General features: G+C 38.9%; 1 protein-coding gene across 6 annotated transcripts in view; it reads right to left on the bottom strand.

Moving 5' to 3' along the window:
• Positions 1 to 16103, bottom strand: part of sorcs1 (sortilin-related VPS10 domain containing receptor 1) — a 185944-nt gene that overhangs the window by 75307 nt on the left and 94534 nt on the right. For all 6 annotated transcript variants that reach the window (XR_015776289.1, XR_015776288.1, XM_088075992.1 and 3 more), the window contains exon 3: positions 13732 to 13831. Coding sequence is in view for 4 of the 6 variants with exons in the window: in XM_088075992.1 (XP_087932118.1) it covers positions 13732 to 13831 (100 nt within the window). In the remaining 2 variants the exon portion in view is untranslated. The remainder of the gene's footprint in view (positions 1 to 13731; positions 13832 to 16103) is intronic.

Here is a 16103-nt window from a genome sequence, read left to right as displayed (position 1 = left end):
TTCACACTGCACACAGACATGGGACAGAGAGACCGATGGCAGAGAGACCAACGCGACTGACACAGATGGCGATACATTACTATAAGTGCAATAAAATCTTTCAGAAATTTGTAATTTATTTTTGTAATGCTCCTAAAACCAAAGATAGATGCATGTCGACCCCAAAGTTGCACTGAGTCAAAGCTGACAGGCTGCGTGTGTTGTGGCACAAGTCACGTCTGTGCAGCAGCCCAGAGTTTTAAAAGCAACAACAATTATTTACACTGATTATGATACGGTGGCTGATCTCGTCCTCTGCTCAGAGGGTGAAAAGCTCCCAGACCTCATTGTTTTCCCAATTTGTTGACATTTTCAGCTGGCTTTTCTTCGTCTTTGAGTTAACTGCAGCAGCCCAGACTTTTAAAAGTGTCTGTGTAGAGAATTTTTGCAGCTTTTAACTGAATCTTTGTGGTGTAAAGTCTGGTTTCTGTCCTGTGTTGCTGTTTGTACTTTCAGATATCTGCTTTATTTTACCGTTTTATGTTTGCTTTCTCTAAGGATGAAACCCATTTTTTCTTGTTTTGGCTGCTTCCTCCAAAAAATAAAAAGGGGTTAGGGTGATCAAATAAGAAAACCATGTGGGACTTTTATTGTGAAAAATTTATATGAAATGAAACAATCAACACTTGCTAACTTCAGACACGTGTGTTATATAGCCTAATGGTCAAAGTATGTGCTATTTATTAACACTGTAACTTTACATTCAGTTTTCTTTTTTCAACAGCATTTAAGTCAATCACTCTGATAAGAAAAAAGACTTGAGTTATGTTTGTTTTTTTTTGTTACAAGAGACTTTAAAGTTTAAGTCCAGCATGTTTTATCTGTAAGTCTAGCACTGTGATATGTCTTACATTAATGTTGTCTGTTTAAACCTTTGTTTAATTTTGTAAGAAATGTTCCAAGAAATCAGTAGGTTTAGAAAATTATTTTAAAAAAGCTTGGAAAAAATGTCCATAGAAAAAAAAGAAAAGCTAGGGAAAAACTGTATAAATAATTATCATAATTACAGATTTGAAAGGATCAGATTTGTTTTAATTTTTTAAGCACTGTCCCCACATCAATTTCTTAATACATTTTGAGCAATTTCTTCTTTTGTTCCTATTTCCTTTTTCCTGTGTTTTTGGAAGAAATCAAACCAATTTGCATATGCTTTACATTTACACAGCAAGTAACTCAGATGTGTTTTTTCAGTGGAACATCTTTTTAAAAAAAACAAGAAAATAAGAATTGTGCGAGAGAACTGCGATCTCCATTATCAGGGAAAAAAGAAATTGTGTTTCACATTTTAGCAAGAACCATGCAGCCGCTGAGGACAAACACCAGCTATCAAACTCCATTGTGCTGCAGAGCTTTAAGTGGAGGACATACAAATAAAAAGAATTGATACATATTCATAATCAGCTTTTACTTCGTTTTTCCCTGCAGCCTTGTCCACTGCATCGACCAGGTGCTTTCAGCTGTTTGATCAGTCTTAATAAATGCAACTCCTGTCTTTTGATCGGAGGCATTTAAGCCCGGGCTAATTGAACACTGCCTGACATTTTAGCTCCGCTAGAACTCCGCCAGACCTGACAGACGGTAACAAGTCAGTTTCCCCCTTTCCATATAATTGGGTTTCCATCTAAGCTTGCGAATAGCTGCTATTTAAGTCTACATAAGTTGTAAGGCATGCAAGCTGTGTGTGAAAACACAGAGCTACAGTTTCATTACGTATTAATTAAATTCAAGTCATGGACAGAGAAAAAGACAAACAAGATACGTTTAGATAATTAACCAGCAGCATTCCCACTTTAGACATCTTGATCTGTTCTGAGCTACACTGCAGGGTTCCTGCAGCTTAAGGAAAAGTAGATTTAAGACTTTAAATTACTTTTTTAAGGCCATTCTGAATCAAGTTTAAGGCCATTTTTCTAATAAACCAAAATGAGGTAGGAACATTTTAGTTGAACAAATGTTCACTGTAACATAAAACATGATTTTTTTTTGTCCTGTGAAAAAGTTAGATTATCTATGTCAAATGTTTAAAAGAAACTTTTTAGACTGTCCTACAGTGGAAGACTTTGAACAAATTATAGTATCATAAAAGTATTTATTTGTATTACCAACAGAAGAAGGAAAAATCTGGCATTTATGGCCAGTTTTCTCAGCGATTTTGTGTTTCTCAATCTGCATGTGAGATTTTACTGACAACTGACATCTTAACAAGTTTAAGAAAAGGAATTGATTTAATTATTTAACAAATGATAATAATAATGATTTTTAATAATCCTTATCAATTAATTTGAGATTATACAGTGCATCAGAAAAAAAGACTAATAAAATCATAATTCCTATGTCTGAGCATGTTGAAGATGTTTGAAAGAAAATTTGAGTAAATTTAATACCAATTAAGGCCTTATTTTTTCCATTTATTCAATGCCTTTTGAGACTGTTTAGGAATCCACAGGAACCCTGTTAAAATCTGACAAATCGATCCTATCAAAAATAATCTTTGAGACCAATTTCCTGACAAAAGTAAAGTAAATATGACTATTAATCTTAATATATGTTTACTTAATATCTAAGTGTGACATTTACTTGAAATGTATCTGTATCTATTTAATATTGTGGAGTTGTTGCAATTTAAAGACAAAATTACCTTCTTCTTTCTAAGTGTTAGCAACTCAAGTAAATCAAGTAAGTCTGACTTACTTTGATCATGACAAAGAGGATTTTGCCAGTGATGAAGTCACAAGATCTGTGAGCTGTTTGCAAACACTTAAAGAAAATACAAATATGATGCACTAGTTTGCAAACAGCAGAATACAAATATATAGCACAGCATACTTGGTTTACTAAAGTTGCTAAAGTTGCTAAAACTTAGAAAGGTTGACATAATGAATTTTAAGTTGGAAAAACCAAAATCAAGTCAATACAACAAAATTTGAAGTACACTTTACAATTCGATACAAAGTAAAGATAAATAAGCAAAGTCAGATTTTTCAGTGTAGTGAAATAATGACTTCTTCACAGTGATCATTAATAAATGACAAAATAGCATATGCCATTTGGTGGCTGCTTTTTCCGATGATAACTATGTTATCATGAGTTAATGCTTTTGGAGGGGAATTCAGGTCCCTTATCCTGGCAGTGAGCATTGAATTGTATAGCTTTCACTCCCATGCTGAGAAAGTGGGCAATGTCCCGTAAAGGCGAGTAAAAGAATATTGATGGAATCCCACTGCTCACCTATTTTTACCCACCCCATCTTCTTTACAACTCCTCTCCTCTCTCCCTCTTCTATCACTGTGTCTCACACTCTGTCAACCTGTCTCTGTCTCCCTCCATTTCTCTGTCCATCTGTATTTGTGTCTCTCCGCCCGTCTCTCCTCCTCTGTCGCTATGTCTTCGCACAGGCTCCGGGGCGCTTGCCTCTCTGCTCGTCGCAGCCATTTGGAGATTGTGCCTTAGGGCTGACAGATGTTACGTCCCCTCCCAGCACCGCCAACCCCCCGTCAACCCCCCGCCACCACCTCAAACGAAACCATCATCCGTTAGCTTGTCCTCGATTGTGTTACCAGCGCTGTGTGTGTGGCGTTCCAGCCAGCATAGCATGGTTGATTTACTGTGACTCATTTGGCATGCATTGTGTCCTTAAAAAGCCGGTGGACAAAGAGACACTTCACTTCCCTTTTCCGCTGTTTTCTCCCTCTGCAACACGCACTTAAAAGATGTGGCGATATCTGTATGTACCTTCTGCACCAGGTGGTAATGCTTCGGGTTGCTCTGGTGTAAATAAGCATGTGTGGTAATGACGTAGTCTTGACCTGTTAAATCAGGGACAGCTCCATAACTTTGCTGTTGGCTAGTTTATGATAGAAAAATGTACAATGTTACAAAAACTTGATTTCTTTTGCATTCTACATTTTGTAATATTTATTTTCCATAAATAAGCTGCAACTCTTATCTTGATGCCTTTAGTCTCTGTTTAGCTGTCATTGAAAGTGCAGTACATCTGTTCAGTTGAGAACGTGCTCAACTGAACAGATGTACTGAACCGTAAACACAACATTTCACAAAACATAACATTTCAGATATCTGTTGGGTCTTGGCATTGTGCTGCTCCAGTGTGTGATTTTAGACAGTGTGGAATCAAAAGAGGCATGATAAGCCTGACATGTAACACAACAGTGTGACCTCTAGTGTGACATATAACATACATGTTGGCAGCGCATTATTAACAATATCAATGGCCTAACATGTCAATAACAATCATTTACCTTCCCTGTCATATGGTGACTGATGTCAACCTCTGCTTAGAGGGTAACAAGCTCCCGGAATGCATTGTTTTTGTCAATTTGTTGACATTTTCGGCCGCTGTTTTGTGAGTTAGCTGCTAACTGCCACTGGCTACTTTTTAAATCTACCGCGATGGGTCGTACACACATCACGGCGTCAAACGCACACCCGTGCCTCCCATAATCACATCCTTCCAGCTGTCCCATATATACAGACATTGTTTCGGCGCTGTTACTACCTCCAATGTAAGCTTAAAGGCGGAACAACCATGACCCCCATTCCACGATCGTTCCCTTTTTACAGAATGGAAAGGCAGCATAACAGCATGAAATTCCCAACTTGAGGAGGCAGTGTAAAACTGGCTAAAGGAAGGCAGAGTTCAAATACAGAGTGCAAATATAAAAGTATACTGCGCTGTGAACACGAGTGTAGATAACATTATATATCTATTTAAAATCCAGATTTAAGATGTGCAGAGGCCGTTGGCAGGAGCACTTGGAGACCCAGTGTCATCTACACTGAGCAGCGTAGGCCTGCTGGATTGCGGATTCTATGAAGTATATTTTGCCTACACTTAAATTAGACCAGCTTGTTTGCAGTAATTGTAGTTTGTTATTGTGTCACTTTGCTGAACCCATTGAGACACCAAAGTCAGATAATAACACAAACTAAGTGATGCAGCAGTAGACAGCAGCTCATGTGTTCAGCAAGGTAAAATTACTCTTTTTGTCAATGGAATCTGGCTTTGAAGAGCACAAAGGTAAGTTTCACTTCTATTTCATTTTTTAAATGGAAAGAGCTGTTTGTTAAGAAGTACTGACTTATAAAAGACCTGGCTTATACTGCACTAGCTCTGTGGAAGTTTGCTATCGAAGTAATTGATTTTAAAATAATCATTTAACTGTTACCGTCACTGTTTGCACTAATCACAAATGTATATAAACATTTCTGGCATTTATTTGACGATGATTCTGTTCTTAATTTTGCTTGTTTTAACAATAAATCAATGATATGTCATCTGTACTTGTATAAATGCAGTAATAATGGAAAAAATCCAGGCAAAAGCAAATATTGTAAACCTGACAAATTCAATTAAAAGAGCATGAAGTGACAGGAGAGATGCTTTGGTGTTATTATTATTATCAGGTACTTCTGTTGTTTTCTTCATGAATATATATGAAACCTAACCTGCCTGTACGGTGACACTCACTGCTGCAGCAGAAAAAGGCATAAATATAATATAATGTTCAGTATTTATGCATGAAATTCCTCTAAGTATTTGCATCATACTGTATGTCTTTGGACACTTTTTTCTCTGATAGTTTATGAATTCTGTTTGTCTTTCTGCTAGACTTTTTTGTCATTGCCATTTTGAGGACAGTTCGAAGATATGAAATATTAAAGTTCACTTTTAAGTCGGAGCTTGTATCCAAAAGTGAGACAATAAACAAAAGTCTTTGAAGCTCGACAGTGGGAGAGTCTCATCTGAGGTGAATTCATATTCCACCCACCTGCCTGTTGTTGCCGTCTGAACCGCACAAGGCCGTAATTGTTTGTGAATGGCATGCATGCAAACACTTGCATGCACATGCAGACGGGAAGGCAATCGAGGCCTTTGCCGTGAAAACACTTGAGCCGAGTGATTGTTGTTTTAGTCAATACATTCATGAGAGAAAGCAGTTATGTATTCCTTAAAGAGAACTCGCAGACTGAGTGTAAAGTAGCAGAGACTGAATCCATCTGTCACTCATATGCTTCCTCTGGAAAATTCCTCTTTGTTTTCAAACCATTAGAGGCATTACCCATTTGTATGAGACTGTCAGTTGTTTTTTTTTACCCGCATTCACCATCCCCAGCCATTTACTGTAATAATGTGCTCTCACACAAAATCTCAGGCTAAAACCCTACATCATTTCCCCTAATGTGTACTCGAGATGTGCTCTCTCATGTACAGGCTCAGTATGAAGCCACAATATGAAAATTGATGTAATTGCTGTGTTGTCAGACTGTTTTCTCCATGGATGACCCCTGGGCCATCTCTCTACTTTTTTTTTTGCTTTGTCACTCTTTTTTCCTCTCCTCTCCAACTCTTCCACGCTCACTTGCTCTCTGTCAGTTTATTTGCTGTCTCTTTCCCTCCGCTCATATCTCCTGCTTACTTTCTGTCTTTTCCGTGCCACTTCTCTCTCCCTCCCTCTCTGTCCTCCAGTGCTTTACTCTCTCTATCCCCCGCAGCCACAGAGGCCTGATTTACTTCCACTACTTGCTGAAGAGAGGGGCTTTTGTCTGCCACCAGCAGCAGTCACATGGCGCCATGCCGGGGGTGACAGCGAGAGTGACGAACCTGCAGTCTCTGCTACCCTCCCTCACAAACATGCAAGCATGTGCTTGAAGTAAATGCATGTGGGTGGGAAGAACTGAGTGTGTGTGCGTGTTTGAGAGTGAGAGAGTTCCTCCATCCATGTTAAGCCTGTTTTTCTGTGTTATTTTCAAGTGTGTTTGATTTTAGCCTCACTAAGATGACAATCTACATTCACTGGTCGGTCTGTCGGTCTCATGCCTCGATTCAATGTTAAATATCTCAACAACTGTTGGATGTATCACCATTAGATTGGCTGCACACATTGACTGTCAACACGAGATTAATGCATGTCCTTGGCGGCTTTCTGTGTTTTTTTCATATAGTACCTGAAAATGTTCTTGCTCACCACCTTTGTTGACGACAGGATATCTCTAAAACCAATGGTTCTCAACTGGTGGGTCATGGTCCAAAAGTGGGTTGCGGGTTCATTCTTAATGGACCTCATTGACTTGTGAACATATTAAATTTGTAAAAAAAAACACACTTTTTTTTTAAGAATGGACCTACAGACTTAGAAAAGGGACTTGTTTATTACACCAGTCTGTTTGCCCTGTTCTAGGTATTATTTGGCCTATTATGAGGGACCTATTATGCTTTTCAGTTTTTTCCCTTTTCTTTATTATTTTTGTAGCATTTTTTTGCTTCTAAAAAGTCTCCTGAGTAGTTGGAGCCAAAGGGTGCTCTCTCTCCCTCAGAAGACACTGCTCTACTGATCTACTTCCAATCAGCCTCAGATCTTTTTTTAATCAGTTACATCCATTTGACAAGCACTGGTTATGCTTTTTGTTGGACAGTGATGGTATATTGACAACAAGTCACTCATCAGGATAGTGAAATCAACTCATCACTCTGCTCCTGCCGAGTCTGGCTGAAGCTAACTGATAGCTTTTCAAATGTACAGATCAGAGTAAATATTGGGGAAAAAGTGGAGGAGATGGGCACTGCCTACGATCCCAACCATATGGACAACTATGACCATCACTGCACACCCACAAGGTGGGTGGATAATAAGCTGTACAACCTTCTGATCAATTTCAAATGGGATATAAAGAACTGTAATGTTTTTTCGTCACTAAAACTTGGCTAAAACAGGAAATACTGGACAGCACCATTCAACCGGGTGACTCTTCATTAAAACACCAATCTGACAGAATAAAGAATTCGTCAAGAAAAAGGAGGAGGTGTGTGTGCTTTAGTGTAAATAAGGATTGGTGTGACAGTTGGAGTGCTGAAATGATAAGATAAGATTTGCCTTTATTGTCTCTCTTAGGAGAAATTTGTCTTGGACAACCGAGAGACCCAGGCCACATAGCCATACAAATACACAGTCAAACTACTGTTAACACGCAGTATCCGCCCTGGATCCACACATTAGGTCAAGAGAACACAGGCAACGCGATCACACAAACATACAATCAGACTACAATTAACCCACAGTATTCCAGTCCATACACCCCAAGAGTATTGCACAATGCCCTAAATTTAATGGATGATAATTACACTAAAGTGCTATACAAGATTATTGCACAAATGCCCTATACCTAAAAAAAGCGCAACACTGAGGAAATGCAAACACACACCGCAAAAGTCAATTCATATACCCTATGTAAGATATTACACAATGCCAAAGTATTGCACATACATTGACAGCCCCCCACCTAGTTTGGTAACCTGTACCTTCTGCCTGAAGGCATCAGCTCATACTCTTTATGTAGGATGTGATTTGGGTCAGTAGTGATTTTTAGGCCCTGCTTCAGTACTGTCTGCTCAATGCTGTCCTGGTACTGCTTGCCACAAGGGTAATAAACACTCTGAATCAGTGCTATACGCCATTCAGAAACAGCTTCGGAGCAGAGTCACCACCCGCGCTTGGGATGAGCAACCATGCTGTCATCTTGCTGATGTTAAAATGAATAAACAAACAGTGACACATCCTCCAGTGACATGAGAGGTAAGGAAAAAATCAGGCCAATAAGAGGTTGCCTTACCCAAAACTACAGTTAATTACTCAAATACAAGAAACCATAAAGTATCAGAATCATCCAGGATGCCATAAACATACGCAGTGCAGCCTATAATTTAGGGCTGCAGTGTGGAAACATGGACAATTATTATGCAGCAGCCTACAATGTAAATGAGCGCTAAAGTAGGCAAAAAGGGACTAAAATACAATGCATAAATTCATTGAACTGTTGGGATTTCCTTTCACTGGATACCGATGACGTGCTGATGTTATCGTACATCTCTATACAAAACATTAACATGGCACAATAACATATTACAGCGTACTAAGATGTTATCACACTTAAATTTTAGCTTTATCCTGTTAATATACCAGCTGTAGAAAACACATAAAATGCATACCTAAAATCTTAGCATTTCAGCAAGCGTACTGTTGCAATTCAAAGTACACAAAGAACAGTTAAAATGACATGCAAAGCATTAGCATGCAAATGAGACAACTGCTAATGAAATGTCAAGAGATGGGAGAAATAAAGAGATGGTAAAAGATTACCATGTTTTTGTGATTTGCAAGCGTTAACATATGATGGCAAAGTTTGTTTGTGTAAGGGTTTAAAAAGTACTCTGCATTGACATTTAACACAATTTGAGTTTCACCGTCATGAATGCCAGACTTCGGCTGATGTGGAGCATCCTTGTTTGTTTGGCTTTTAGGCACTTCCACATTATTATGTGCTAATTTGGACATGTATTGGAGCTTTCCAGAAAACAAGTAGAAGCCTAATTACAACACTGGATGTAGATGTGAAAGCTTTTCACAAGTTTGAAAACTGTTTCAATTAATAGCCAGAAGCCAATTTAGTCTCAACTAAATTTAGGCTTATCCTGTCAGGCACAGCTCAACATTGTCATATCAATCCAACAATTTAGTACTAAGCCTGACAAGCTAAGACTGAGATGTACAGAGGACCAACACTTTAAATTTAACAACTTTTCCTTTTCTGCCACTGTCACGCGTTTTTTGAATCAGACTCCTGTGTCAGAGCCTGAGAAAGGAAATTTTTCATCCATCTACCAATTCCTTTTACTGGCATGTAATTACTGTAGCCTCATGGGGCTGCTGGTGTAGCTATAGACTCTTAGTCTTGTTTATATTTTTACAAATGTCATGCTTTGGCAACGTGGGGATACTATGGGTGTGAGAGAGAAATAAGATGCCGAGAGGGTGTGTGAACATGTGTGAGACAAAGATAATTGGAAGGCTTGCTTGCGTGTGAATGCAAGTGAGGCCGATAGGAGATAGACGCCAGGATCGTAGACAGACAAAGGCAGACACTGGAGCCTGATCGTGTGCACGTGTGTCTGTTGTCTTGTTTTTATCCTCGTGTGTATGTGTGAGAGAGCGCAGCGTCCCTGTGTGTGTGAAAATATATTAACAACCCGTCAAGTTGTTTGCAGGTCTTCATCTGCTTGCTGCTCTGTGTGTTTAAACTGATGCCTGGTGTTGTTGAGCTAGCTTGGTGTCCTGGACTCCAAGGCTATTGTGCTTTCCAAGTGTCTCTGGAGGGCTGTCTCATTAGAAAAGCTTCAAAACCTCTTTACTGGTTTTTGCCAAGGTCCCACAGAACATTCGCTGTTAATCCAATCTACAAGAAATGGCAACAAAAAGCCAGCAAAGAAGGAAATCTTGCGCCTTAAAATCTCTTGCGTTAATTCAGGTCAGTAGGTGATGTTTATTGGCATGTTATAGAGGCTCCATATTCAGTCAAAATAACAAATTAAACTAAAGCGCTGCTGGCTGGGAAAAGCTCCAATGTAGAGCCCTCTAAAGGATATGCGGGTATAGTTAATGGATGAATGGGTGGTCAATTAAAACTGAGTCAGTGAGGTTTCAGTGTAGTCCCTGAGGATCAAATAACGACGGCTTCATACTAGATCTTTCTGCTTTGCACAAATGCCTAACAATCATGGCAAAAACAATCTGCTGTAGAGGAGGGAGTGGAACTTCTTATCACTTCTGTTATTGTTGATGCTTTCTCCAGCTGCATTAAAACCCAGCAACAAGTTCAGACAAGGGAAAAAGAACCCCTTTGGATTTGGCAATTTAGACCCATGACCACTTTATCTGAACCCCAAATAGACAAATGACTTAAAAAACTGCAATTTGCCAAAAAACAAACAAACAAACAAACCAACAAACAAATGGACCAGAGTTGTAATGGAACCAGAGTGAATTGATCCAAATGAACCAGAGTGAAGAAAAAGTTAGTTAACACTGACTGTTTGCTAATGTGCTGCCTCTAATTTGTTTTAAGCCTACATAGAGACCTTGCCTCTGTAACCTCATCTAACTGAAAACCATGTGAGAAAAGCTCTGATTACAAGCTAAATGGCTCTTAATCATTACTACACATCTATTTCCTGTTTTAGTTCAGCATTAGGAAGCAGTCTTCTTTACAATTCATTCTAAGTAAAAGGGCATTTTTTCTGTGGTGATAATGTATGGAACATGCAGATATGTATAATAAAGGCCAGGGGTGTTGTGATAGCTGTTTAAGAGCTGGAGCAAAAATATGACATGCATGCATACAGGCGGTTCAGTAGTGGCACATTTCAAAGGTTATGTAACCACTGTTCCTACAGTGGCAACTTTACATTAGTTAACCATATCTGATATACAATCACATGTTAGACATGCTTTATGAATACATATGAAGGTAGTTTTAGGCAATACAAAATGGACATAAAGGCATGCGGTCCATATTGCACTTTTCTCTTGAAGAGAAACACTGGTGTGGTGTTGGGGAGCGCCTCAACACTTGACATACACATGCAACATATCACCAATAACTGCCATTGTATGACAGTATAGCATTGCCTCTTTTTTACCCCTTTGCCTGACAAATCATACAGCTCAGGATAAACAGATTTTCAATTTAAAGTGCCCAGAGAAGCCACTCAAAAAGGGAAAGTACGATTGAAAAAGGTGCTGGGTTTCTTATTATTGGAAACAACTGAAAAAAGATTTTAGCACTCTGAAAACAATTCTGGCTGTATTTGAAAACTAGGCATACGTTTTAGTAACAGACCATGTGCTCAGACTAACCGGCAAAAGGCTGAGAAATAAAGCAAATGCAGAAGTGCAAAAAAATTGCAGTACACTTAACGGCCACTTGAGGCTGGCTCTCAAAGTTAGTCGATCTCCATAGAACCCCATTTTAAAACGACCAACTTTACAGCAGAAGTAAATGTTTACAGTTTAGTAGAAAAAACGTTATAGCGAATTTCGAAATTCATGACTACTGTGTATGAGGGTGAATCTTTACATAACTAACCTATTTATATTTTACTAAGGCCCAAAGGTGTGCATATTTAAGGGCAGGGCCACTTGACTGACTCTGTGAGTAAGATCCACCATTCGCTCCTTCAAAGCTCCACTTTTCCATCCAAATATGGTCACTTCTGGTTTAAAAAAAACAATGGCGACAGCTCAAATGTCAACAAACCAATGAGCGATGTCTCAGTAGTGACATCCATTATTTTATACAATCTATGGTAATATCAAAAACACCTCTTAGAGCTAAACCCCCACACACTGTCTAACTTGCAAAAATCATTATTTTAATGCAACATTGTGGTACTTTTGCCTGATGAATGTCTACCACTGAAACATCTCATTAAAATATTGATTTCTGCAAGTTAGACAGTGTGCAGGAGTATTTGTCTAAGTTGTTCTCTGCTCGCCTCTCTCCTACGCACCGCTTCTTTTTTTCCACACAAACACCTCTGCCACCTGCCGGAAAGTACAGTCATGGGTAACTGAACTGAAACTAACTAAATGTTACAGTATTGTTCAACAAAAATGTTATTATAAAAGAAAATTGGTAAGAAATAATAATAATAAAAATATGCAGACCAGAGGTGATACAAAAAAAGTAATCTAGATACAGAATCCTGCATATAGTGATCCTGGGAGGGAATGGAAAACTGCCTGATACAGGTGTGTCTCATCCTCAGATTCATTCGGTGCTCATGGTATTTCCTTTCATACTGCAAAATGCATATTTATTTGTTTATTTCTCACACAATAAGGCTATGATTAAAGACCAATAAAACCAAAGATGGGAGTGGGGGGTTGGGGCAAATGGAAATAAGATTATAAAGTGATTAAGCCCAGTGTTTTGTAATCTTTATTTATCTTTAATTTATTTTATTATTTTCTGCTTTTTTTTGTTTTAAGTTTTGTTTTGTTTTGACTTTTCATTTTAAGGTGTACCATATTTGCTGCAAAGACTATTTTGTTTTTATTTAATATTAATAATATTAAAAAGGCTATGATATCGCTCATATTGAGTGAGACTACATCTTAATCCTCCCCTGATAACAACATAAGGACATTCCTGCCTCCCTGCGTAGCCTCAGTGTTCAGGCTCCACTCACTGTCTCAGTCTCATCGGCTGCCTCGACACATCTAACTGACCTCGGGGATGTCCCAATCACTGACAGACCACCTGACTGTATCAGGTGGGCGGCTGAGGTTCTGAACTGAGGTGGGGCTGCATTTCCTCCTGATTATGAGGCAATAATTAACTCAGAGAAAATGACCCCTTCTGATTAGAGTTGTGTAAGGGGAGACAGGTGAAACAGTGCAGCGAACAGAGACAGATGGTCCTAACCATCAATTGACCCCGACCCGGGAAAATGCAGGGGCACCGCCTGAAGGAATGGCTCTAAATATGAACTCATCCTTGTCCGTTTCCCCTTTTTGTCTGACACATAATTGATTTAGTTCCGGAAAGACAGCAAGAAAAAGAGAAACTATTGCCAAGCTTTTCATTTCAGAAATTGGAGAGTATTTTCTTTGCTGCCAGCTAACTGTTCGGTGGATTCCACATGTTAATAAATGAGCTACTGTTCAATCCATCTTACTGACTTTGCAGAAAGTGACAGAGGAAGAGACAGACATCAAACGACAACGATGAGTCATCCCTATATCTGCAGACTGTGTATCAGATCAACAGCGAAGAGAAACCACACGATGAAGACAATCACCAAACTCAGGAAAGGAAATAACAAAAACAGAGCATTACCTTTCTCTTGTTGTTGGGGCTCACGTACAAATAACTGAGTATTGTCTTTGCTCCCACTTTGTCATTCAGCTTCTGGTACGTTGCTCCGTAGTCAGTTGACCTGAAATTTAATCAGAAAGGTCCGATGAACACTTGATGAATTACTTGTTGCAATTAAAAGTCCCCCTCGAGAATTCACTGAGAGAGGGGAAAGAGCACTGACGTAATTAAGTCCCTTTTGTGTTCAACGCAGCAACATGAACCCCAGCGGGAGAACAGGGGCCACATCATTAAGGTCACGGTGTGGAGACTTCAACTGCTGTGTTTGCAATGCACACAAACAAATATCTTCAAACCTGATGATGCCCGTTATCACTGTGGTTAGATACAAATCATATTCTTTGATTTACTATGAACAACGCCAAATTTAACAATCCAGTTTCACACAGATAATGCTAAAATGGAAATACTATTGGTGATGTACGAACATGTTCCAAAATAGCAACCTGGTCTCGCTCCCAACTCGTCCAATACCCATGCTTGTTCAGCATACCTCAGTGTCAGATACTGACACACAGAGGCACCCTTTGGTGCTGGTACGAGATGCACCAGGTGGACATTTTTTTTGGCGTTCTAAGCAGCTGGCATAGTATAAAGAGTGAGAAAGTCCACACAGGGTTGGTGAGAGGGGAGGTGGATGGGTGAATAACTCTGCCCTTTCATCGTTAAGACCACTTTTAGTTTCCTGTGTAAATCCAAGCGTAAATCAAATTATTTTAATGACAATGTAATGTGCTAGTACTGTATGTGTAGATACAACTCCAGTAATGTATGTCACATGATGTTACATTTTGTCAGTAATAGACATACTTATTTCAAGCCAAACCATATTGATTTTTTAAACCTAATCATGTGCTTTTGTTACCTAAATCTAAGTAAACCTGAAAGCAAAGTTCTTTGTTACCTATTTTGTAAGTTCATTTTGAAAGAAACTGCATGCACTTATTTTATTTTTAAAATGTATTTAACCTTCAGGTAATCACGAAAAGTCCCACTGAGATTCAGAATCAAGGCAGTCTTGGTCAAGACAGCAGCATGACGATTTTACATAAAAAAAGCACAAAGCAAAAGGTTAATAACAAACAGCATAAAGAGTCAAGAAGTCTCCTGTTTTTAAAATGTCATGGGCTTAATGAGTAGAAACTATATTTCCTGTGAGTTTATTTCTAAAGATAAAATGCATACAAGCGTAACTTGACGAAGAGTCTGTGAATGTCAATAAATGATGCTGGAGGGATACCACACCTGATCAAGCATGGTATTTAACAGGTTAGGAATGAGAATGTTGAAACAGAGCAGACACCACCAACCAAAATAAACAGCATCAGAATTTAATTCTGTACCTGCCAGGCAAAATAAATACACTTGATGGGGGGTTTTTGTGTCATTTATGCAGAAATGTAAACAACTTAAATACATAAAGACGACAGGCTATTCAGGGCAGGTGGGGCTTTATTGCCTACCTGCTGGCAGCAGAAATAGTTTGAACGGTACTAAGAATCCTGAGAAAGATTTGTATGATTCTGGATTAATGCCTAACAAAAATATCTGCAGTTGCTTCTGTTATTTTTCACTATTATATATTTTAAGGTAAGTGGCTGGAAGGCAACGTTTTAAAATTTTGTTGTGATTGTGCAAGACACAGCTATGAGGGGATAGTCCCACGCTCACAGTGTCAAATGTCCAGAGAGTAGGAAAACAACAGTATGGACGCCCGAGCCTTTGGCAATAAAAACAGAAGGCACAAATTTAAAGCCAGATAGGGCTGATTACCTCATGACCTGTTGCAATTTGATTGGCTGTTTGTCAAGTACATCATTTCTTTCGAAGAAGGCAGTAACTGTCGTCTCTATGAACTAAGAGCCTTATCTTCTACAGCACAAATTTGAAAAGTCTATCTTTTGAAGAAAACCTTGATAGTGTCCAGCCTGTAGTAAAAATAGTCAGGTTTAAGGTGGAGTGGTTTTCCAGGAAAAATAGCTACTAGTTTGTCAGAGAAGGCACCTTTTTCACTTTACATGTTTGATATTTGGAGGGGATGGTACCTGGTGAAGAACAGGCTTTTCGGGTCAAGCATCTTTATAAGAGGATTACCAAACATTCAAGCAGCAGGACAACAGGAACAAGTTTGGTCTTGCTGTGCAGAGCAAACATAGCTCCCCAAATTGACAGCATGCACAGATCAGGATTGAGTGATATAAAAGCAGATTTGGGAGAACAGGTATGTGCTCAGTTGGATAATCACCTGCAGAAGCTGAACTTTATGTCTAATTTTTGGTAGTTGTTGCCCCACTGCATTTTTCCCACCTAAAAACACCACTGTAATAACAATA

This window comes from Plectropomus leopardus, chromosome 3 (assembly GCF_026936395.1).
Source record: "Plectropomus leopardus strain MGB_pleo_1.0 chromosome 3, ASM2693639v1, whole genome shotgun sequence".
Classification (NCBI taxonomy): Eukaryota; Metazoa; Chordata; class Actinopteri; order Perciformes; family Serranidae; genus Plectropomus; species Plectropomus leopardus.
The sequence above is the reverse complement of the archived record's forward strand: the minus strand, read 5'-3'. Positions and strand labels throughout refer to the sequence as shown.